The 24706-nt window shown below is 37.4% G+C and overlaps 1 protein-coding gene across 2 annotated transcripts in view; it reads left to right on the top strand.

Annotated features, from left to right (window-relative positions):
* Positions 1–3647: 3647 nt before the first annotated feature.
* The window catches only part of sp1 (sp1 transcription factor), a 41696-nt gene continuing 20637 nt past the window's right edge, over positions 3648–24706 (top strand). For both annotated transcript variants that reach the window (XM_073825692.1, XM_073825691.1), the window contains exons 1-2: positions 3648–3725; positions 4360–4439. In XM_073825692.1, coding sequence (XP_073681793.1) covers positions 3674–3725; positions 4360–4439 — 132 coding nt within the window. In that variant the 5' untranslated portion in view covers positions 3648–3673. The remainder of the gene's footprint in view (positions 3726–4359; positions 4440–24706) is intronic.

Raw genomic sequence — 24706 nt, 5'->3', positions numbered from 1 at the left:
GCTCTCTGTTCCGGACGCGGAGGTGACCGCGCTCTCTGTTCCCGACGCAGCCCTGACCCCGCTTTCTGTTCCCGACGCGGCGGTGACCGCGCTCTCTGTTCCTGACGAAGCGGTGACCGCGCTCACTGTTCCGGACGCGGCGTTGACCGCGCTCTCTGTTCCGGACGCGGCGTTGACCGCGCTCTCTGTTCCGGACGCAGCGGTGACCGCGCTCTCTGTTCCGGACGCGGAGGTGACCGCGCTCACTGTTCCGGACGCGGCGTTGACCGCGCTCTCTGTTCCGGATGCGGCGTTGACCGCGCTCTCTGTTCCGGACGCAGCGGTGACCGCGCTCTCTGTTCCGGACGCGGAGGTGACCGCGCTCTCTGTTCCTGACGCAGCCCTGACCCCGCTTTCTGTTCCGGACGCGGAGGTGACCGCGCTCTCTGTTCCTGACGCAGCCCTGACCCCGCTTTCTGTTCCTGATGCGGCGGTGACCGCGCTCTCTGTTCCGGACGCGGCGGTGACCGCGCCCTCTGTTCCGGACGCGGCGGTGACCGCGCTCTCTGTTCCTGACGCGGCGGTGACCGCGCTCGCTGTTCCGGACGCGGCGTTGACCGCGCTCTCTGTTCCGGACGCGGCGGTAACCGCGCTCTCTGTTCCGGACGCGGCGGTGACCGCGGACGTTCCTCTGGCGGCGGGGTCCACTCACGGTTCTCCGCTGCACGGACCTGGCCCGCCATCCCTCCCCCTGATTCGCCTTCCCCCGTTCCTCCTCCCTCCAGACTTGTGGAACGTCTGGAAGCCGTTCCGTGGGGAGGGGGTACTGTCATGATTTGGGCTGTGGGGTTTCCCTCAGCCACCTGAGGTCGCTGTTCCGCTTGCACTGCACTTCCCTGATTGTTCACTTCTGTCTTGTCATTAGCACTGATTACACTCACACCTGCTCACAATTATCTGGACTATAAGAACTCTCATGTCTCACTGCTCATTCTGGCTGCATTGTCTTTATGTTCTGTCGTGTTACTCTGTGTTCCTGAAGACTCTGGCTCTAGATCGTGTTCCTGTTCTGTTTATTGTGCCGTGTTGGCCTTGTTTATGTTGTATTTTGTTCTGTTTTGATTAAACATCCCTTCCCTGCATTTTGGACCCAGATCTCCTCTATCTCACCGTGACAGTAACAGGTTTTGACGTGGGTAACAGGGATGACATGGATTAGGTGGCGCCCTTTTTTTATTGATTGTTTGTGTAAAATTCAAACATTTTAAAGTCACCCTGGGTTGGCATATGAGCAGCAGTTACTTTTAGTAGATTAGTATTGTTGGTATTGTTACTATTGTTGCTGTTAATGACCAGGATAAAATGACCAGTCTCTCTCTCTCTCTTTCTTCATAACTCATTGCCAATAATGCATCCATTTAATTCAATTACAAACAAGAACAGCAAGGTGACTGCACGCTCTCACTCCAGTCAATGTTTAAGAAAGTGAAACTAAATTTCAGCATCAAGATCTTGGTCTGATCATCTTCCTTGCCTAATAATTGAACCAGATCAGTATAGTTTTAGTTCTGTGAGGGGACACAATTACAGCTGGGTCATTACGTGTCAAATCAACCAAATTTTAAAAACTTCCCCAGCTCAAATTTTTGATTTTTGCTAGTATTTTTTCTGAGGAAAGATAGACGTGTATAGTGATGAAAGCCAAAATATCAAATGTCATGGATGATTATTTACTGAGTAAAGTTGTAGAGGAAGGTCAACATGGAAATTTTCACCTGAGACAGAGTCAAGTTACAGGGGGGTAAAAATGACTTCAGAAATTATGTTATTTTTCCACAGAGATTGGTAGGTCTGTTAGTAAAATCTGTTGACTTTAGCAGTCTTGGTGACCAATAAAGGGAAAACAGCACTTTTCAAGTTTTTCTCTATGTCTGTAACTCAAGAAGTACTAAATGTACCGTAATGCCATTTTAGATGATGTGTCTTTACAAACTTTCCTTTTGGTATGTTTATTTTTAAGACCCTATGAGATTTGGTTCCAGAGATATTGGAATTTCAATATGGCTCCAGGAGTAAATCATTAAAATGTACACATTTTCAAAGATCAAAAACCAAACGTGCGTCAATTTGCAAAAATATGATACATCTCTAGATTTCTTCTTCAGACATTCCTTTTTAAAAGAAAATAAGTATCATATTCTTGCAAAATGGCCCACATTTGGTTTTTGACCACTGAAAATATGTACATTTGAACAATTTAGCTGAAACCTACATGGCTGTAAAAATGAAGATGCCAAAAGAAAAATTTGTGAAGATTTCTAAAATGGCATCTTTAATACTCCTCGAGTCAGACATGCAAACTGTGGAGAAAAGGTTTAGGCACATAATGCAACAAAGATTGCTAATTACTAACAGACCAACCAATCTCTGTATAAAAATAACATTATTATGCTGCCATCTTTCTACAGTCATTTTTAACCCCCTATAATTTGGCTCTAAATCTTAGGTGAAAATCCCCCTCTACAAAATAGTGGATTACTCAGTGTATATTCATCAATGACATTTAATATTTTGGCTTTCATCACTACACATGCCTGTCTTTCCTCAGAATAAATTTTTTTGACTGTTTACTATTGTCATAGAACTATGCCAAGTATGTGCATAACAATATAATGCAATTTAAAATAGCAAAACTTTACAGTACTAAATTCTGCTCATATATGTGAAAACTATCACATAATTCTAATTCAATTATAGTATATAATAGTCAACATTTGAAGTGGATCAAAAAAGTTGATCAAAGTTGTTCTAAGACAAGAACAGGTATTGTTTTGATTTGAGGACAAATTTGATAAAAGGTTTTGATCCGCTTCGAATGTTGACTAAAAAATACCAAAACAATAGTCGTAAAATAATAAATTACACAGCCTGAGATGGCACAATGCAATTTCTTCTCATTTTTTAAGGGGTCTTCATTTCATGGATATTTAAAAAAATGTTGATTATTGCACCTAATATACCTGCACATAGTAATGGCATACTCAGTATATTGTGTTTTTGCTATTTTGCACTTTGTCTTGTGTACTTGTATATTGTTCTTTTTTATAATCTATGTTTCGTCTTGTCACTGTCACTCTGTTGCACTGTGGAGCTGCTGTCACTAAAACAAATTCCTAGTATGTGTAAACATACCTGGCAATAAAGCTCATTCTGATTCTGATTAAACTTATTTAACTTTTTATATTTTTCCAAGGCACCAATTTTATGAAACAACGTTTAAAAATATGTATTTGTTAGCTGAAAGAACATGTATTAAAGTGAAATGTGCAAAGACTTTTATCACAACCTTTTTTTTAGTATTATTTAACAAAAATACACACCTGTAGACATTCCAGATGTTCTCTGCATCTTTTGTTTTGAATAGCTTACATATTTTGAGATTTTGACTCTCAAATAAAAACAAACTAACAAAAAAAATGAGATAACATATCAGCTGTGGTACTTCACAGTGTCTCAAACTTGTAAAAGGAGAGATTACGAGTAATATCTCTGAACGTCTAAATGACAAGGGGTTAAAACAAAGAATCCTATTGGCCGAGGGGAAAGCGATTCGTTTTTTGATTGGCCCATTACCCCCGCCGCTTTAACTCCGTCCTTTCTGTTCATCAAGTTTGGTTGAGTTGTTTAAGAGTTCATGTCAGACTTAAAGAAGCGTGAAAAACTCGCGCCTTCACACATTATGAGCGGTGAGTTCACTTTTTATTATCTAAGTGTTTATTAGCTTTAATCATTATGAAGGACAACTGTACGTGATGAGTTTTGTGTCGATTTTTTTATATTGTCAAACACCGTCATCGATTCGCCCAAAACACTAAATTCTGTTATTCTTATACTGCTTAAGTGACCGTAAACAGTAACGTTAATAGTCGTCTCGTAATCGCTAACAGGAGCCATCTGACTTGGTGAGTTCGTCGTGAATTTAGTTGTTTTTGTTTCTGGAGTAAGTAAGCGTAATCTTGAGCTTGTTTGCTAAGTTGTGGAAGTTGAGTTGATCTTTACAGCGACCTACATTGAGTTAACGTTATATAACGTGAGCGACGATAAACAGCGCTTTACCAAAGTGAGAGAATGGACGTTAGCGATTATGATGCCGATGATGATGGCGACGAAGATTATGAAGAAGCGAGTGATTAATAAAGTGATTTTAGTAAACGAACATGGCCACTGAACGCGTGTCAGGACTCCTCAGCTAATGTTGCTCTGCTAACTTTTAAACCGGTTTCATCTGTTGATCTGTGAACCACATAATGGATAAACACATGCTGCTTGTATTCGTTAGGCTGATCAGTTTGCACTGAGTTTATGTTGACTGTGTGTCAGATCAACAGCAGAATGAAATGGCCGCGCTGGTGGACAACGACACGAGCTTCATTCAGAAGAGAAACTCCAGCACAACTCAAGTAAGTCTTCGACTTCACCCGTTTATTTCACTGCACTTAAGTTTAACCGTTCGCTTTAGAGTTTGTCTGTGTGTTTGAGTCGAGCTCACTGTATTAAGTCCAGTCACTTTTCCTCAGAGTCGTCCTATACATTATGCAGCTTGTGCTTATGTGAGTTTGGAAATGAAGACAGCTCTGATTGCGAGGCTTTCGAGTCACTGTGACAGTCTGTCACTTCCTGCTTTGAGCAGGTTCACTGTGGATTATGGGAGGGAAATGGGTGGATCAGGAAGGAGTATCTACTTTTAAAACTGTCAGTGGAGCTAAAACACAACCAACACTTCTTCTCGGTGAGACCAGATCAAATTTCTTCAGTCATTCTCAAGCTTGATTGTTGACACTTGGGCCTGAAACTTACTGTATGAGAGTATGGGAACCCAGAGGTTGATTTTGTGTGGCGTTGCTGTTTTGAATTGCGTCGTTTAACCCTTGTGCATTGTTTCAATTTACAACCTTTCGTTATGTTTCGTGGCTGAAAACAGCCACTACTTTAAACTGCTGTAAAAATGTATCAGATAAATATTTTTTTCACATTTTTTTGCATAAATCTATTAATCAACCTCAGTCCTGCTCAAAAATAGTAAATGTTAAAAAAAAAAATCAGGATTTTAACTCTTTAATTGCCAAATTCCTAAATGATGTCACTGATTTTGGAAAAAAAAACCCCACAAAATTACTAATTTTCAATATAAAAGGTAATTGTGGCCTGGATTTTTTTTTTTATACCTTTTTAACAGTCTTGGACATGTGAAAGATTAGTAAGAACATTGGCTTTCATGCATTGTTAGTTTTGGCGCAGCATCGGATTTTCTTTTTTTCTCCCTTATTTATTGTTTGTGGCTGTTTTTGCCCCATTGACTTCCATTATAACCACATTTTTTGATTGCAAAGCCATGACACCATATAATGCTGAATTCTTGATTGTTTGTGGTTTTCCCTGTTGGGAAGGGGTCAAATTTGTAAATTGTACTGTTGATTATCAGTTGGCCCCATTAACCCTTTAGATAGGCCTTTGCAAAAAAAAAGCTTAGTTTTACATAGAGTTCTATGGAGTATAACGGCATATTATAGTGTGTGTGTGAAAGTGTGTGCGAGTGTATGAGAGTGTGTGTGAGTGTCTGTGAGTGTGAGAGAGACCTCTGTGCACCTTGATACATCTCAGAAAATCAAAAAAAAGCACTTCAGCTCTCAGAACTATATGGTAAACAAATACATAAATATACTTTCTTTATTTTTGTTTACTCCATGTCGTTCTGAGAGCTGAGGTGCTTATTTTGATTTTCTCAGGGGTATCAAGGTGCACAAAGGTCTCTCTCACACTTTCGCACTTTCACACACTTTCACACACTTTCACTCACTTTCACTCACTTTCACACACTTTCACACACTTTCACTCACTTTCACACACTTTCACACACTTTCACACACTTTCACTCACTTTCACTCACTTTCACTCACTTTCACTCACTTTCACTCACTCAAACACACTTAGACACACATACACACACACACACTATAATATGCCGTTAAACTCCATAGAACTCTATGTAAAACTAAGCTTTTTTTTTGCAAAGGCCTATCTAAAGGGTTAATGGGGCCAACTGATAATCAACAGTACAATTTACAAATTTGACCCCTTCCCAACAGGGAAAACCACAAACAATCAAGAATTCAGCATTATATGGTGTCATGGCTTTGCAATCAAAAAATGTGGTTATAATGGAAGTCAATGGGGCAAAAACAGCCACAAACAATAAATGAGGGAGAAAAAAAGAAAATCTGATGCTGCGCCAAAACTAACAATGCATGAAAGCCAATGTTCTTACTAATCTTTCACATGTCCAAGACTGTTAAAAAGGTAAAAAAAAATCCAGGCCACAATTACCTTTTATATTTAAAATTAGTAATCTTGTGGGGTTTTTTTTTCCAAATCAGTGACATCATTTAGGAATTTGGCAATTAAAGAGTTAAAATCCTGATTTTTTTTTTTTAAACATTTTAGTATTTTTGAGCAGGACTGAGGTTGATTAATAGATTTATGCAAAAAAATTTAAAAAATATTTATCTGATACATTTTTACACCAGTTTAAAGTAGTGGCTGTTTTCAGCCACGAAACATAACGAAAGGGTAGTAAATTTGCCCACAGTGTACTGTTGAGTTTTTGAAAAATTTCAAAGCATTTTCCCAAAATATGTATCAAAATAAGATTAGTCACCAAAAATCATTCCATTTGCTTTAACAGAGAAAAAGTTGTGGCCAAATTAAGACTCAACAGCACCCCTCAGTGGACGAAAACGTCCCTAACAACACATAAGGGTTAAGTTACAACATGAGGCTGTGTAGAGGGTAGTTGTCGTCATTAAATGGTCAGTTTTCTCTTTTAGGGTTAGCAACTGTCATGTCAAGTCAATCTGGCTATTTAGGTTTCACATTAAAGGATTGGTTCACTTCCAGAGCAAATATTTACAGATAATGTCGTCCAAGATGTTTATGTCTGTCTTTCTTCAGTCATAAAGAAATTGTTTTTTGAAGAAAACATTTCAGGATTTCTCTCCATATAATGGATATGTATGGTGCCCCCAAGTTTGAACTTCCAAAATGTAGTTTAAATGCAGCTTCAAAGGGCTCTAAACAGGGTTTCCGCGGGGCATTAAAAAGCATTAAAAGTCATTAAATTGATTTTGCGAAAATTAAGGCCTTAAATGGCATTAAAAAGCATTAAATTGTTTTATACAGGCATTAAAACTTTAGATGGTGTTGAAGAAACAAATATTACCAATTTATCTTCAATGTAGCCTGTATAATTAATAACTTTGATTCACTGTCGCGAAGTATGATAAACACGGAACCAGTTTGGTAATTGCTTCTGGCCGGTCCAAAATTGTGTGAGACAGACTTTTTAAGAGCGGCCAGTTTTAGCCTCTAAGAGTTCAAAGTTTCTGAAATTTTTCTGTTCAGAATTGATGATATTTGAAATTTTGAAATCTGCAAATAAACGCTGACATTTTAAGCTGTCTCTTGATCCATTTCTAATTATGTTCAGCAGAGTAATGTATGTTCATTGTTGCCTCATTGTAAGACAGCATGAAAAAATGCATTATGATATACGCATTCATACACAGCCGTGTTAAGTTATTGGTTGCATATGGCATTAAAAATGTTAGAAATGGCATTAAAAAGGGCATTAAAAGGCATTAAATAAGATTTGAAAATCCTGCAGAAACCCTGTCTAAAGGAAGGAAGAAGGGTCTTATCTTGTGAAACGGTTGGTTATTTTCTAAACAAATTGACAATTGTATATACTTATAACTTTATAAATATCCTCAAATTCTCGTCTTGTCTCGAGCGGTCAGTCCGGGTCAACACAGTTTCTTTTGTGTCTCTGTTTTACCTTTTTTTTTTTTTTTGGTAAAAAGGACGTTTGATATTCTTTGTATGTTCACTTAAACGCTAGGGATGGGACGATAAATCGTTGCAACGCGAATCGAGACATGATTCAGCTAGTGTTGTCACGGTACCAAAATTTCAGTATTCGGTACCAATACCATTGAAAATCCACGGTTCTCGGTACCAATTTCGGTACCAAAGCAAAACACAATAACAGATTAATCGAGCAACACACTATTTTTTATTAATAAAGTTAAGCAAAAATAAAATGTACAAAAAAAACTTTGTAAAAAAAATTCTTTATACTTGCGTAAAATTTTGTTAGTTTTTCCACAGGTTAAAAAAGTATTTCAAGGATTGTAAACATTTTAGTAGTTAAATAACATCTAAATAAATTACAGGCATAAAAAATGTAAACAAGCTTCACCCAAAACTTTTTGTCATATTTCTGCTGCTGCGGTAAAACATCTGTAACTGTTGTCTGTTTTAGAGTTCGCTGGGGTCTTTCATGATCTTCTGCAACTGTAAAAAGAAAAAATAATATACTTAAGTAAAGCAGTGTGCTAAGTCTGACCAGATGTGACATTAGATCATTGACACCAGCAAAAATATTAATTTTCAGTAAATAACAAACCTCAGCTGTTATAATAAATTTAGATAAGATTACATATATTAAGACCAGTGTCTATCAGATGAAAACTGCAGTATTTAAAACACTTTACAATTTTCATTAGTTAGATAGCATTGCCTAACAATAAACAGTAGTTACATGGCAATTATTCTTCATGAGGTTAGGCTAATTTCAACATGTACTAATGCATAAAATCATGTTAAACTGTTAAACATGAACAAACATGAATGATCATGTGTTTGTATTAAATAACATTCACAAACATGAATTAATGTTGTAAAAATATATTGTTCACTTTAAGATTATGTTAGAATATGATGCATGAATTTGATCTTATTGTAAAGTATTACCAAACTAAACAGGGAATAAAACGTGTTTTATTTGATTGTACTTTTATTCTATCCAAACTGCATTCATATTTATTATTAATAAGCTTTTTAAACCTGCTAGAGTTATCCAGTCAAGAACGTTTTCTGACAGACTGATATTAAGGACATAAATTAACGTCACATTTGTACATTCTCTAACACACATATTTTGGATACACGGGTCATTTGTGTGTAAAAAATAGTAAATACATCATGTCCTTATTTTTTTTTACTCTAACAAAAGTTATAGGAGCGTTGTTTCAAATTCATTCTAAGGCCCAGCATATTAGCGTTAGCCGCGCTTATGCTAACGATTCACTACACAAACGGTGGTTTATTTCAGTCTGACATTCAAATTAAAATACGCCACAATGCTCTAAATATGAAATTAAAATGAAACTTACCTTACTTGAAATCTTTTATTTGATCCTGGAGTCGGTCTTTGAGGTGTTTTAAGTTTGATGTGTTTCCTCCTTTCGAGAGAACCTAGACGACATCCTTTGCAAATAGTTTTTTGATGATCTATGATGTTCGCCTTGTTCAGCCGCAAATCCAAACTATTTGGAGCAAGCCTGGCTCTTCTTTGTAAACAAGTGGAGTCAGAGCCGCGGCATCAGCAGCAGCGCTGGTGTTTTAATAAAGAGAGCGCAACTGCGCAGCGCGCACCTTTTGTATAGCGTATCAAGAACCGGGTTGACCGGATAGTCGGTACCACCGGTACTTAAGAAAACCTGGTACCGTAACGTTTTATTTTTTTTAGTACCGACTTGGTACCGAAGTACCGGGACTTTTGACAACACTAGATTCAGCATAGATTCTGAGATTTTCCGAACACATCATGATTCTTTTGCAAATCGATTCTGATCTTAGTTTTGAACAGCAGATGGCACTGATTGCTGCTTGTTTCCAAATCTTTACAGGTACTTGAACCTAAAATGATCATTCATACAATTCGAAAAGGTTGAAGCGAATTACAAGGGTGTTCACAGTGGGCTGTGTTTACATTAATCTCGCGTCATAAAAGCATTTTGAGCCGAGGTGAAATTACATGACTCATCTGAACTCATACATGTTCTGCTCTTCAGCAGTCTTCTTCATGAGCGTTTGAGTGTGCGGATTAAAATTAGATTAGAGCGCCACTTGCTGTTAAAATCAAAGCTCAGAATCGGTTCTTGATGTATTCGGAAGATCTCAGAATCGATCCACGAATTGATTTATCATCCCGTCCCTAGTAAACACTGGGTTGGTTCTTCTGCAGCGATGTAGGACGATTTTGAAGTTGGGGAAGAAAACGAGATGGGAGTTTATCGACATACTCTAACTGTGTTGACCCGGATCACACAGACTACGCATGGGCATCGCAGAAACGAGACAAGACGAGCATTTGAGGTTAAAAAGTATATAATTTTTAAATTTGGTTTGAAAATGACCAATCGTTTCGTCTGGGATCGTTTAGAGCCCTTTAAAGCTGCATTTAAACTGCATTTTGGAACTTCATATTAGGGCTGGGCGATATGGCTGAAAACTATATCACGATATCAGTGTTTCATATCGGTCGATATCGATAATTATTGATATTTTTTATGACCCATTTAAAATAAGGACCAGGAGAAAAATATATTACATTCAAACATTTTTATTTTAAACTTAACCTTCGTCTGATCATAATCCCCTCAGTTATTAAGACAGAAATGTCAACAACCATGGAAAACTCAAATAATTAAAATGTAAACATAAGTCTAAAGTCACAATATACACTTAATTATCTCTTAATCCTCAATTCAAACCCCATTCGTTGTCGATGAAGTGAATGGTCAAGTTAATGTATGGCCCAGAAGTACGGCTTGACCACAGGTCAGAGGTTGTTGCAAAGTACTTGGCTGATAATATTTATTGCTGCACAGATTGCTGGTTTCCAGTAGCCAACATTACTTCTTTCCCGTTACTTTAGTGTACTTTGTGTAATAACGAAAACATTTATTTCAGTGAAAAAATAAGTCCAAAACTTTCAACATTTTGAACAATAGGGCCCTACAATCTTTTGCTTTTTTCAGAAATTCTTGTTTTAATTTTTCTGATAATCAAATGAAAGCAAAATCACGGATTTATTTTTAAAAATAAAAATAAACGGAGCTTTACTGTTAAAATTAATACATAGAAGAAAAATTATATTCAGTTAAAAAAAGGTTTAATAATAATAGTATTTTTTCAACAATAAAGTGGTGACTCTTTATTTTATTTTTTATCATATATATTGTTTTATGTAAATTATTTAAATGTGAACGTATAAACACCTACATTATACTGTACAGTAATACAAGACTAATATTGTTCTGTTACATGTTAAACCGTACTTTTATTTTGACAGGTTGCCGTGAAGTTTCAGTGTGTAATACAGTATGAATGATGCTAGTTTCACTAATGAAACGGTAAAATTGACAAAAAGTGACACTCACAGCAGCTTTGGAAATGTATTTATATTGGAGTTTGTCTGTTCATGTGAGATGCAAAGGCCAAAAATTAGCGGGAGCGTCACGTGTGCAGTATGCGTGTAGTGAAAATAAAACGGAACACGCAGGATTCATATTGAAACGGTCTTTTTGCATTTCAGTTTTCACAGACACTAGTCCATATCGCGATCTGAATTCTGAACAGACCAACTTTTGATTTATTGGTCCAAAAATCGACGAATTCCGCGGCATTCCGCCCTATAGTAAAGTCCGTTTTTATGAATGGAGTCCGCGATCCCGTCTGTGAGGAGACATTGTAAACGCGCGATCATGTACAGACAAATCACATGCCGTCGTGTAAAAAGATAAATAACATAAGGCTATTTAGTTTGTTTAATACAACAACATGGACCCGTTCTGTAGAAAAGATAACCTTAACTTCTATTGTGATCTGGCGCTATATTGAAAATAAAATTAACTGGACGTTAAAGGGGGGCTGGGCGGGCCGACGAAGAATACAAAATATCGAACGTTTTATCGAACACATTTTTTATTGATATCGATCTCTTGTCTATCGCGATATATATCGTTATCGTTTTATCGCCCAGCCCTACTTCATATATATCCACTATATGGAGAGAAAACCTGAAATGTGTTCCTCAAAAAACATAATTTCTTTAAGACTGAAGAAAGAAAGACATAAACATCTTGGATGACAAGGGGGTGAGTACATTATCTGTAAGTTTTTGTTCTGAAAGTGAACTAATCCTATAAGTGAATTCAGTGGGATGTTCTCTGACCGTTTTTTTGGCCGAACACTCATGTCTGAGTTTGCATATTTGCTTAAAGTGCTTCTGACATTATTTAGCACTTGCTCAGTAGTCTATGTAATAGTGTAATAGTTTCATTTTTACTTTTCTTTATCAGTTTTGTTTTAAAATGGGTGACTAGATTTCTGAAAAGGAAACCGAGGACATTTCCAAGTTTAGTTGTCAAAATATCTTTGAAATCTCTCTTTTTAATTGCATTAAAGAGCAGGTCATATGGGTTTTCGATAGGGCTGGACAATATATCGAACGATATTGTGAGGCGCGTTTAGTCAATGAAGCCGGTGCTTTGATTAGTAGTAAATCTCCATCACGTGCGTTCCGCTCAGGTTCCGCTGGAGCGGCAATTAATACACAGAAACGTATATCTCTGACAAGCTACGCCATATCGAGCTTAATATCGAATGCGATATTGAGCGCGATATGGCGTAGCTTGTCAGAGATTTACGTCTCTTTGTGTACATTGAGTGCTTTATGTTTCCAGGTAAACTGTGAGATCACCCATCTGTAATCATAACCTGTTGTGTTGTTGGATTCTAGAATCGACGTAGTACAGGCTTCAGTTTAATATTTTACCACATACCTTCTGCCCCTTCCAGACAAAAAAAAACTACGTCAGCTATGGTTAAAAGCGATAAAACGAGAGGACTGGACAGAAACGATGGTCAAAACTGCTTACGTTTGCAGTGCACGCTTCTTATCAGAAAAGGTTAAATAAAGTATTGTGTGTTGTTGTTATGGATTATGGTTTGTGTTACACATCTAAAGATTTCTTTAAGTGTGTAAAACGACAAACTGACGATCATCTGTAATTGTGTATACATTGATGCTGGAATTTAAGAACCTTGTAAGAAAGAATGATCAGATACAGAAAGTGTAAAATTAGCAGTTTATGGAATTTTTATTTCTAGAAAATATTCTACATTAAATGTAAGTAATGTAGAAGTATGTTATGGTAATCTTACATCATTTACAGGAGGAATATACTTTAAAATAACTATTTGGCCATTACATGATGCATACATCTTCAAATAATATATCCATCACATCGAAAGGTTAAATTTTTACACTCTCATGTAAGTTAGCTGTAAAAATATTTGCTTGCTGAAATATACACACACAAACACACACATTTTCAAGACTAGATTACATCAGCTGTGGGGATGAAGACAGCAGCTCCCATAATTCTACACTTAATTACGGCATGATCAAACTATGCCTTTGTTTCTTTTAGGGATGTTAACCGATGACCGTTTGACCGGTGGTTGACCGTATCAACGTTAACCGGTTAAAGTTGTCGGTAGTCGGTTAAAAAAAAAATGCCGGTGCGTCTTTTACGCATTCTGAAGGTGCCTGTTTTATCTATTGGTTTTATCATGTTGCAGTCTATTAGGCAACATTCCACATAAGATGGGCTTAGATTTGGAAATACATTACATCTACATTTCATTGGTAACCGATAAGGTGATGATGATCATCGTCTTTCTTTATTATGGTTAGCACTGTTACCTCAACTAAAGCGGCGTCTCTTCGGAGCTGTCATTTTCTTAAATGAGCCGTGGCAATGTTTCAAATGAGCTTCTAACCTAGACAAACGCCTTTATTTTCAAAGCGATCACCTTGTACCCAAAGTTACCATTTGAAACTAAGGAGCCATTTGTCCTACGATTACATACAACAAGCTCTTCGGCGCCGCGTTTGCGGGACTCATGTTTCGCGCTGTAGAGGATTTTAAAAAAAGTGACGTGAGTGGCAGTGTGTGTGTGTGTGTGTGTGTGTGTGCGGGAGGCAGAGCGGCAGTCTGGCCGCGATCACACCGAACGCGTTTTTGCAGTTGGAGGCGCCTCTTTTGAATGGTTTTCTGTTGGCAGTGAGCGTTCTACGCGCTGCTTATGCGCCCCAGGCGCCTCGCGTTTTTGCAGGAGCGCTCTGAGCGTGTGAAGTTGAAACAAAATCAACTCTGAGCGGAAAAACGCCCAACGTCATTCGCGTTCTTTTCCATTGTCCAATCGAATGAATGGAGAGGCGGGCCTTCTGTTGTGGTGACGGAATTTTACGGTTGTTTAAAAAGTCCGGAGACTGCAAAGAAATAGGGGAGAAACCTTTTGTGACTATCGTGGGTAACCCGGAGCTGTATTATTTAGGGTTTCTGCTAATATGACAGTTTACTTAACAGCATAAAACTAAGATTTTAGAGTGCTCGCGCTATAATCCTTTGATTTGACTGACAGGACAGCTGTTTTGGTCGTTGCTTAGCAACATTAAAAAAAAGCAGCACGCTCTTTTATTAAAAGTCACCAAAAAAAGGCAGTGCTGTGCGCCTCGCGTTTTTAGAACTAAAAGACGCGTTCGGTGTGATCGCGGCCAGATGCGACAGAGTTGCGAAATTGCAGGCGCGGCTCGAAATGGCTGTTATTTCAAATAGCGTACCATATTTTAAACTAATCGGTTAACCGGTTTCAACCGGCTAATGAGGCTCGGTGGTCGGTCAAGAAATTTTTTAGTTTTCGCCATCCCTAGTTTCTTTGTATGTTTTAAATATGTGCCCTCCAATGGCAAAAACGTACATTATTGTGCCTTTAATGCAGGGAGTAAAAGACACGGACGAGAGAGACAAGCGAGTTAGCTAGTCTGGTGCACGTGTGATATAGCTGTTCTGAGTCTAATTTAAAGTTCAGACGCTGAGCGTCTTTTGTCTGTCGTTCTTCAGACATTACAGTAGTGATATTTTGCTTTACATACTGTATTAGCACCCGATTAACGTATCCACATTATTGTTTTGTGAAGCGTTTACAGTTTAGCAGCTAAACTTTAGCTGTGTGCACTAGTGTTGTCATGATACTGGAATTTCTAACTTCGATACGATACCTTGAAAAATATCGATATTCGATACCATTTTCGATACTATGGAAAAAAGAAAACACAATATTAAGGGGGTACATTTTTTTTTATTTAAAGATAAATATAACAAGTCTAGAACATGACAATGAGGTATATTTTACATAAATGTCAAAAATGTCTTGTTGAGGTAGTGTCCTTGTTCAAAAGCCTCTCAGATTGCCATACATTTAAAAACCAATAAAGTGCAAATGAAAAAAAGTGCAATCTTTTGTAAGTAAAATAAAATCCAATCACAATATCACCAAAAAATACTTAAACTTCAAGCAAAAACAAAATCAGTGCAATCTTATGCATCAAGTAACAAATTAGTAAACAAAATATTTAAATGGAATCCCTTACTGCAATATGCAGATTTTCTTAACAGAGGTGAGTGAGATTGACACCTATTACTATATCCTAAAGTTGTTTTGCAACTTTCAGATTTTGAGCTAGGAACACCAGCATGTCAACGTGATCCTCTGTAAGTCGTGCCCTTCTTGGACTGCAAATGAGCCCTGATGTACTAAATACACGCTCTGAAGCTGAACTTGAAGCTGAGATGCACAGATACTTCTTAGCAAACTGGGCAAGGTGAGGTAAAGTTGTCTCATGTGTCCCCCACCATGTGAGTGGGTCCTCTTCTGCACTGATTTCAGGCATCTTTTCATACACTGAGAACTCATTTTTGAGTTCCGTCTCTGCACCCTCACCTTCTTCTCTGGATGATGAACCCTCTCCATGTTCACTCTTTTTATCCCCTGTATGCTTGTTAACAGTCTCTTCAGATCTGATTTAGGTTTTTTTGCTGGTTTCTGCTTGTCATCTGGAGATGATGTTTGCTGACTTTGGTCCCCTTTTTCTAGCAAATTGACACTGACCATAAGATTCTGTTTAACCTCCTCTTTTAAGGTTACAAAACTGTCCTTGAACCTTGGGTCAAGAAATGTGGCTGTGTTTAATATCAGCTGCAGATGTGTGTTCTCATATCTCTGCCTGAGATCTTCTCTGATGTTGTCTTTAAGTTGACGTTTTAGGTTGCTGTCACCTTCCTCAACTGTCAAAGTAGAGAAGATCTTCCAACTCAGAGGCAGGACTGCAGAGAGAGTGGTGTGTTTTTCACCACTAAGGGCATCCGTGAAAGAGCTGACAGGGCTCAATACCTCTTTTACAGTCTCAAGAACTGTAATATCAGAATCTTTGGGCATGAGGTGCCATTTCTTCCGATCATCAGCTAGAACTGAACAGACAGCTTGCTGCTGTTCTAGAAACCTCTCCACCATTTCATAAGCTGAGTCCCAGCGTGTGGGCTCATCATGGATCATTCTGTGTTCGGGCAGTTGCAAATCTTTTTGTTTTTTCTTCAGCTGCCGCAACATCTTCGGAGACCTGCTGAAGGCAGACACAGTCTTTCTCAACCTCGACAGTGATCCAGACACACGGTCTATATCCAGGCCCTTGTTAATGGCTAGGTGCAAGTTATGCCCAAAGCAGGGGACCCATGTGAAGTCTTGCTGAAATGCTTTCTTGTTTGCTGAAGCATTATCAGTGGTGATACCAGCCATGTATGACATGTCCAGCTTCCATGTTTCTTGTATCATCTCTTCCAGTGCTTCCCTCAAGCATTCTGCTGTGTGCTCAGAGTTAAGCCCAGTGCAGCCCAAACACCAGCTCTGCATGTCCCAGGTTTCAGTGACAAATTGCAGAGTTACTGCCATGAATGTGGAAGTGGCCCTGCTTGTCCACAGATCAGTGGTGCATGAAAAAAAAAGTTTTCCTTCCAAGATGGTTCATGACCATTTCTTTCGTTTCGTTATATAGGGCTGGGATTTCGTTGTGCATGAAAAAGTTCCGTGAAGGAAGGGCATACCTGTTGTTTAATTGTTCAAGAAGTTGTTTGAAGCCAGGTTTCTCAACAGTATACAAAGGAACCTGATCCATGCAAACGTACACTGCTACAGCCCTGTTAAGCTTTTTAGCTTCATTTGAGTTTGCATCATATTTTTTTTGCTGTTCAAATAGAGCTGGTAGTGTAGGTTGTGAGCGTGATTGTTATAGTTGCAGGACGAGTCTCATCATCTTTCTGGTGCTACAAGAGAATGCCAAACTTTAATAAACTTTTTTTTAGACCACACTTTTAAAATTAACTGAACTAACTAATCTTAAAACTTAAGTTAATGGTAATGGATATTTCTTAACATTCGTTACCATGAATAAACAATGAAAAATACTTCCAAAACATTTATTAGTCTTAGTTAAAAGTTAATTTAAACTAACATTTACTAATACATGAACTAATTAAAATTATGTTCTGTTATTTTTTCATTGGACCAGAGCTAACATGATCCTTTGTATTTGTATTACCTACCGTTATCAAAGATTAAAATATACTGTAACAAATGCATTGCGTCGAAAATGCTGGTTAATACATAAACATTATTTGATGAACAGATTTTAATGCCGGATTCATATAATCACCGATCCATGCATGCAAACATGCGTGCATCACATGCAAAAACAATGCTAAGTTGCTCACTGGATAGACATTAAGACAAATCGCAGAATTTAAGTAATATTTCTTTTTAATAAAGTTAAATAAGCAGAAGTTAGTTTATATTTGACCACAGTTAAGGGGGTCGCACACCGAACGCGCAGCACAGCGTCGCGTCGCGCCACGTCTTTAAAATTCGAACACATAGTTTTCTATGAGCATATGCACACCGGCGGCGCCATTCGGCGTCTGTCCGCGGCGCCCAGCCACGACTCAGGAAGCTGTTCAAATTTCTGCCGTGCCACAGAGCGCCATCTGCATAGTTTTATATTAAATAACATCATATTTGTCTCAAATCTTCCTATTAGATTAAAAAAACAAGATACCACTGCTGCAAAATACTACTTACATTAGGTTTACAGCTTGAAAAAAATGTAAACCTATATAATTAATTCATATTTTATTTTCTCGAGACATTTTTACATAGGCTACGCAAAATCTAAAGTCCTATGTAACATTTGCCTGTCATTATTATATTCACTGTCTTTGACTGCCATCTATTGGATTTACAAGGTCACAACCGTCATTCAGGTCATTGAAAATGAAAAACTGATCAAGGAAGTAGGGAAATAGAAATAGCCAGAATTATTTGCAACAAATCATAGATTCAACATAAGGAATTCATCAGCTTGGAGGAAGATTACCGATGTCATCGGTTTTTCAGGTAAGAATGTTCAATTTTGTTTACGTACGATCTGAGGTAAAATGTATAGTGAGCAACTGTATGTAATTGTACAGTACAATCATAAAATAATGTACAGTACAGGCATTGTCATTTCATGTCCTTAAAAATATCAATACTGTTGACCACAAAATGACAATTATTTTATTTTAAATACAAACCCTCATGTTGAATTTAGACTCCAATAAACTGCCTCAACAACAATACGATTATAATTGAAGTTTACAAAGAAATAAGTATACCTTACACAACAAAATAGCATGTAGTTTTTTTATTGAGCAAACAAATCATATTACTAGCTACAGCATAAGGAATGTTGAAATTGCTTGTAATAATACAAAATGCTACTAATTGATGAATGGGAATCTAGCCTAAAAATGAGCTGGCGCGTATAGAATGTGTGCGTCCGGTGTGCGATACCTCCAGCTGTCCTCGACGCGACGCGACGCGACGCTGCGCTTCTCGTTCGGTGTGCGACCCCCTTTAAAGTATGTACTTGTCTAAGGTTCCTCAGTCAGATTATATTAACGAATTACGGCGAAAAAACGAGCAACAATACTAGGCAATCTTAGTTAATGATTTAGTAATGTTAAAATAAGAACAGTTACCAACCTCTCGAAATTGTTTATACAGATCCGGGTGTCTGTCTTTCAGGCGCTTCGCTAAATTGGTGGTGTTGGCGCCTTTTGTCGGGACTGTTCTGTAGCAACTCTTGCATTTTGGCTTACTTGTATCCCTCGGCTTTCCATGTTCATTGGCTTCGTATCCAAAATACTTCCAAACAGCACTCCTGCTATGTTCTTTATCTACCAAAGCCGGTTGCGGGGGAGCCGCACTCGCCATCTTTCTATTCGCCTCACTTTAACCAGAGCGAATGAGATGAGACAGGCTCTGCGGTCACGTGTGGTTTTTGTCAACGCGCCTTTGGAGAGAAGTGAAAGTGACAGCTAGTATCGATACTACGGGGAGTTAGTATTGGTACCGTTCAGATATTTCAGTATCGATATTTATCGAAATATCGATATTTTTGACAACACTAGTGTGCACGATTTGCTTGCATTGTATACGGAAAGCCCAATCACAATAGACTTAGCCGGCTGACCAATCAGAGCTGAGTAGGCTTGTGGAAGGGAGGAGTTTGCAGACAGAACTGTTCGAACAAATGGTTTTAAAATCATTGTGAAATTACTCCATTATTGAATGTGTATTCTGAGAAAATTACAATGTTTTCTGAAATTAGATGCATTTAAACCTGTTGTAGGGGACTCTATATTAGGACACTTTAAAATACCATATGACCTCTTTAAATATTTTTAATCCGATAAACTAAATTGTGCAATTAATGCGTTAATTTTGAGTTGACAGCTCTTCTTTCAACCAATTTTAGGACCATTCCTCCCAAATCTGTTTTAGTGTATTAGAATTTCTGGGTTGTCTTATAGTACACCCCTCTTTAGGTTATGCCTCAGCATCTTAAGGTCAGGGATATATATATATTTTTTTCTCAGCCATTGTTTAATTATACATACTTGTGTGATTTGTGTGGGTCACATCACCCATCTGTAGTCATAAACTGTTGCCCTGATTTTCTCCTGTAAAATGTCTTGATACACATTATTCATTGCTCAGTGGTTGCAAAGTGTCTAGTCTATAAGGCAGTAAAGGAGTTGCTCCATCCATCATTCTTCACAGTTGACAGATTGACAGGTTTTCGAGTCAGTGTGTGGTGCCATTTTTTTCTCTAAATAAAATGTTATGCATTATATGTAAGTTCAGCATTGTTCTCAACTCTCCACAAATCATTTTCCAATTTTCTAGTGTTGTTAAACCAACATTTTGTTGAGTATTTTCTCTCGATTTAGTTTTCACACACACACACAAAGAGAGTAAGCCATAGAGTTTTACATACCACATACATGGATTACTGAGTTATCTGGATTTGACATGATCCAGGATTGTTAGGTTCTTTGAAGCTCATCCCAGAGTTGCTTTCATTGCATCAGGTCCATAAGCTCAAACCTGTTCAGTAGCAGGCTTATTTCACATAAACAGCATTAGCTTGTTTCATTTTAAGTGAAGGTGATACTAAAAGTCTGCCTGAGTCACTGCTTGTTTTCTTTTCTTTTTTCTTTTTTTTAACAAGAGTGCCATATTAAACCAGGGACAACAATAATTTAAGTTTGTTTGAAAATAACAGTATAATGTTGTGCTGTCTATAATAATATAGACAGCCAGTTTTACTCACTAAGAGATTTATTTGTGAGGGAATAACCCTAAATTAAAGCTGCAAGCAGTGATGAACGGGCCCTTGCCATCTGCGCAGTCGCCATCCCAATAGCATCAGGAAAACGGTGCCCAGTTGGCACATACATTCACAGTAACGCTCTGCCAGTTTAGATTTAAAGTTTACAGCATTGAAAGGGTTACACTTTAAAATCAACACCCAGACACATACACACAATATAAAAAAATTGCCATCCAGTTTCATTTGTTAACATTAACTATATTAGTTTACATGAACAATAATTAAATAGCATTTATTACTGTTAATTAATATTAAGCTAAAAAAAGTATTCATACATTATTAAAATGTAAATTTGTATATTTTAACATTAGTTTATTAGTTATACAGCAATAGACAAAGTGCTATATAAACGCTTTATTCTTTCAAAATATCTTTAAAAAACAAGTTGAGTATTGTAATGGGGCGATGTAAATATAACTCATCTTAAAATGGTATAATTTTCAGATGTTTTGAACCGATAACAGCAAAGTTTGTTTTGTCAAAGTTTGTCTTGAAATTGTTAATTATAATTTTATATTCAATAAATAACACTATGAAAATAATTGTCTAACAATGAAGATAAATCGCTCATGCTATTTATTAATTATTAGAAGTTGTATTTTTTAGTCTTTTGCTATGTGACTGCATAGGACAAGTTCATGGTACAGTTCAGTAAAAAAATAAAAAAAACTGCAAAAAACAAACAATGAAAGAGTTAGTGACCCTTTATATTTTCTCAAAGATCAGACTCTCAAAGATCAGACATATTTATGTAGATTACACTACATCTTTGTGCATTTCTTCCTCAAAGATGGTCTGCAAGACAGCATGTGTCACTGATCTCTCACCCTCCCTCCCTTTCACCCCTCCCCCCTACACTCACTCTGACACTCAACACACACACATACTTAGAGGTAGGCAGAGTGAGAGATTTCTGATTTCTTTTTTAAATTTTCTTTAATTCATAGAAGCTTGTAAACTTGTGAAAATAACAGTGTTTGCTCAGAATAACTAGTTCTCTGTGTGAAAAAAGTTTTAAAGAGTTTGGATGCTGCACTTTAAAGATTAAAAAATGAGGGTTATCTTTTTTACTATCACTTTAAAAAATCACCACGTCAACACCGTTCAAGATATCCCAAATCCGCTCGCAATTTAGCATCTTCAGAATCTTCTCTTCATGTTAAAAAAGTTTGGTGTGAACAGCTTGTTGTTCTTAGTAGGGGTATGAATTTGTTTACAGCCTGATTTTTCCAAAAATCTACATTCAAATCAAAATAGCCGGCTTCCTGTTGGTCTTGGCTAATGAGTTTAATTTAGAAAGTTGTCCAGATTGATGAGAACAATATATGTACAGAGTTTGGTGACTGTAGGAAAAACTAACCCCCCAACTTTTGTCAAAAGATGGCGCTATAGAGTGCCTGCTCCACGCCCATTTATGACCTTTTGCCAGTGTCTAACTATCATTAATATTGATGTGTGTGTTGAGTTTCACGAAATTCTAAGCATGTTATCTGCCTCGGAAAGACAGGAACCTAATTTTAAAGTTTGACACGTTGCCATGGCAACAGCATTTGATTTATCATCGACCCCTTTACATATTCTCATCTGCTGTGTTTTGACATTATTTTGAAATTTGAAGAAAATCGAGTAAAATTAAGAGGCTGATTTCAAAGCATTTTGAAAATGACACACTTCCTGCTGCCAGTTGGTGGTGCTATAACTTTGACTCATAATAGTCACGTTTATGTAATCTGCATCATACAACGAACAAACTGGTGAAGTTTCATCAGAATCAGGCAACGTGTGCAACAGTTATTAGACACTTCCTGTTTCTCATTTCTCGCCATAACTTTGTCGCCTTGCCACGGCCAAACCGTTCGAGATATCAAAAATCCCATCGCAATTTTGCATCCCCAATGTCTTGAGATCATGCTGACCGAGTTTGATGACAATCCCATGGAAATCCTGGGAGGAGTACATCAAATTCCAGAGCATGCGCTTTTTAAACGGCCCTAAATATCTCACTTCCTGTTGGGTGGAGCCTATGACATACAAAAGTACAAAAAGTTGTTTGGATCAGTGAGATCTATATGTGTACAGAGTTTCATATGAATACGTGTAAGTATGTGTGCGCTAGGGATGGCTCGATACCACAATTTTGACTTCGGTACGATACTAGGATACCAAATCGATACCGTAGGTAAAAAGAAAACAGGCAAATATAGGTGAATTGAAAACAGTTTTATTAAACGCAGTGCATGAAACTCTATGAACAACTGTGCAAAGGAATTGTTACAAAAAAATAATAACTACAATTTTGATTTTAGAAGAAACAAAACTGAAGAGATCTAATTAAAATAATCTCTTAATATATTTTCAGTCTTTATCACAAAGAAAATGTGAATGCAACCAGAATGCAACAACAACAACAACAACAACAACAACAAAAAACCCAACAGAGTAGAGGATACAGGTTGGATTGTGATTTTTGGGACTGAATAAAATGGGTTCACATATACATATCTTTTCAGTCTTTATTTTTTTGCTAGCTCCTTTGACCGCTGCAGAGCGTGTTTCATCTGTGTGATCCATTGCCGTTTGTCTGTTATCACGCTTGCCAGTTTTACGCCAGTTTGCGGAACACTGCCGCATGGTGGTGAAAATCGGAACAGTGGATGAAATACCGAACTGAGCAAACTTTTGATATTGTACCATTTAAAAAAAATAAATACCGGTATTTTCACAGTACTGGTATACCGCACATCCCTAGTGTGCGCAGTACATCAAGTTTTCTAAATGTGTTCCAGGGGGCGCTGTAGAGGCCCTGTACCACGCCCGGGTCCCAGCCTCTGTGGCGTCCTGATGGCCGCAGATTCCGACGTGTGTGCAAATTTTCAAGAGTTTTTGAGTATGTTAAGACCCCCTTAAGTGCCCGGAAGGTTTAAAAAAATAAATAAATAAATCCTTAGAAGAACAATAGGGCCTTCGCCCATTCTGGGCTCGGGCCTTAATTACCTTATGAAGTCTTACACACATGATGGTACAGTTAGTCTGAGCTGTGCATTATTCTGAACGGTAATGGCTATTATGCAAGTGGCTTGATGTAGCGCAGAACGTGCAGATAACTTAATAAAAATGCTTAAATGTTCTCGAATCACAGTAAACTTCAATGCCGTCACATAGCATATTTACATAATTTATTTTACATGATCTCCCACACATGACCGCTTTAAAGATAATTAAGATAAAGATAATTATTTAGTTGAGTAATAGTGAGTGATTTTCTGTTATTTCTTGTTTGATAAACATTAAAGTGTCATGAAACCCCTCTGTTTTAGCACCTCAGATTTGAAAAAGACTCACTTAAATGAGTGTGTAAAGCTGTGGAAAAATGGGAGTGTAGAAAGTGGAAAGAGATGAGAAAGCAACCAATGAAACAGATCTATGACACACTCATTATACAAACAAATTAACGTTGAAAAATAGGCAGAGGGGAAAAACCCCCAATTTGATCCATTTTAAAAATATAATCCAATCATAACAAACTTGAGAAACCTTATTATTAGAGACTAATAACTATCATGAACAAATCAAATACATTTTGGTAAATTATTCTTTGAAATGATCATTATAACTATGCAGATCTATTGGTCTGAAAACAACAAACATTTGAAGGATCTACTAATATTTTCATTATATTTACAAGGACTACAGTCTCAAATGATTCATCAGTTTAAGACATAAAGACAAGGCATAGTTACTTTTGTATCAGTGTCCTTTGCACATATGGTAACACTTGATTGATTAAATCTTTCATTTAGAATGTTAGTACAGTTGAGGTCAAAAGTTTACACATACCTCACAGAATTTGCAAAATACTAATTATTTTACCAAATAAGATGGATCATACAAAATGTGTTTTTTTTTTTTTTAGACCTGACCTGTTTTTTTTTTTGTTTTTTTTTTAAGTGATAGTTGTTAACAGATGACTGTGATTAAGATCCATCTTTTTGCACTGAGGACAACTGAAGGACTCATATGCAACTATTACATAAGGTTAAAACACTCACTGATGCTTCAGAAGGAAACACAATGCATTAAGAGCCAGGGGGTGAAAACTTTTGAACATAATGAAGATGTGTAAATGTCTTATTCTGCCTAAATATCTTT

This window comes from Garra rufa, chromosome 20 (genome assembly GCF_049309525.1).
Source record: "Garra rufa chromosome 20, GarRuf1.0, whole genome shotgun sequence".
NCBI lineage: Eukaryota > Metazoa > Chordata > Actinopteri > Cypriniformes > Cyprinidae > Garra > Garra rufa.
This window is presented reverse-complemented; position numbering and strand designations above follow the sequence as displayed.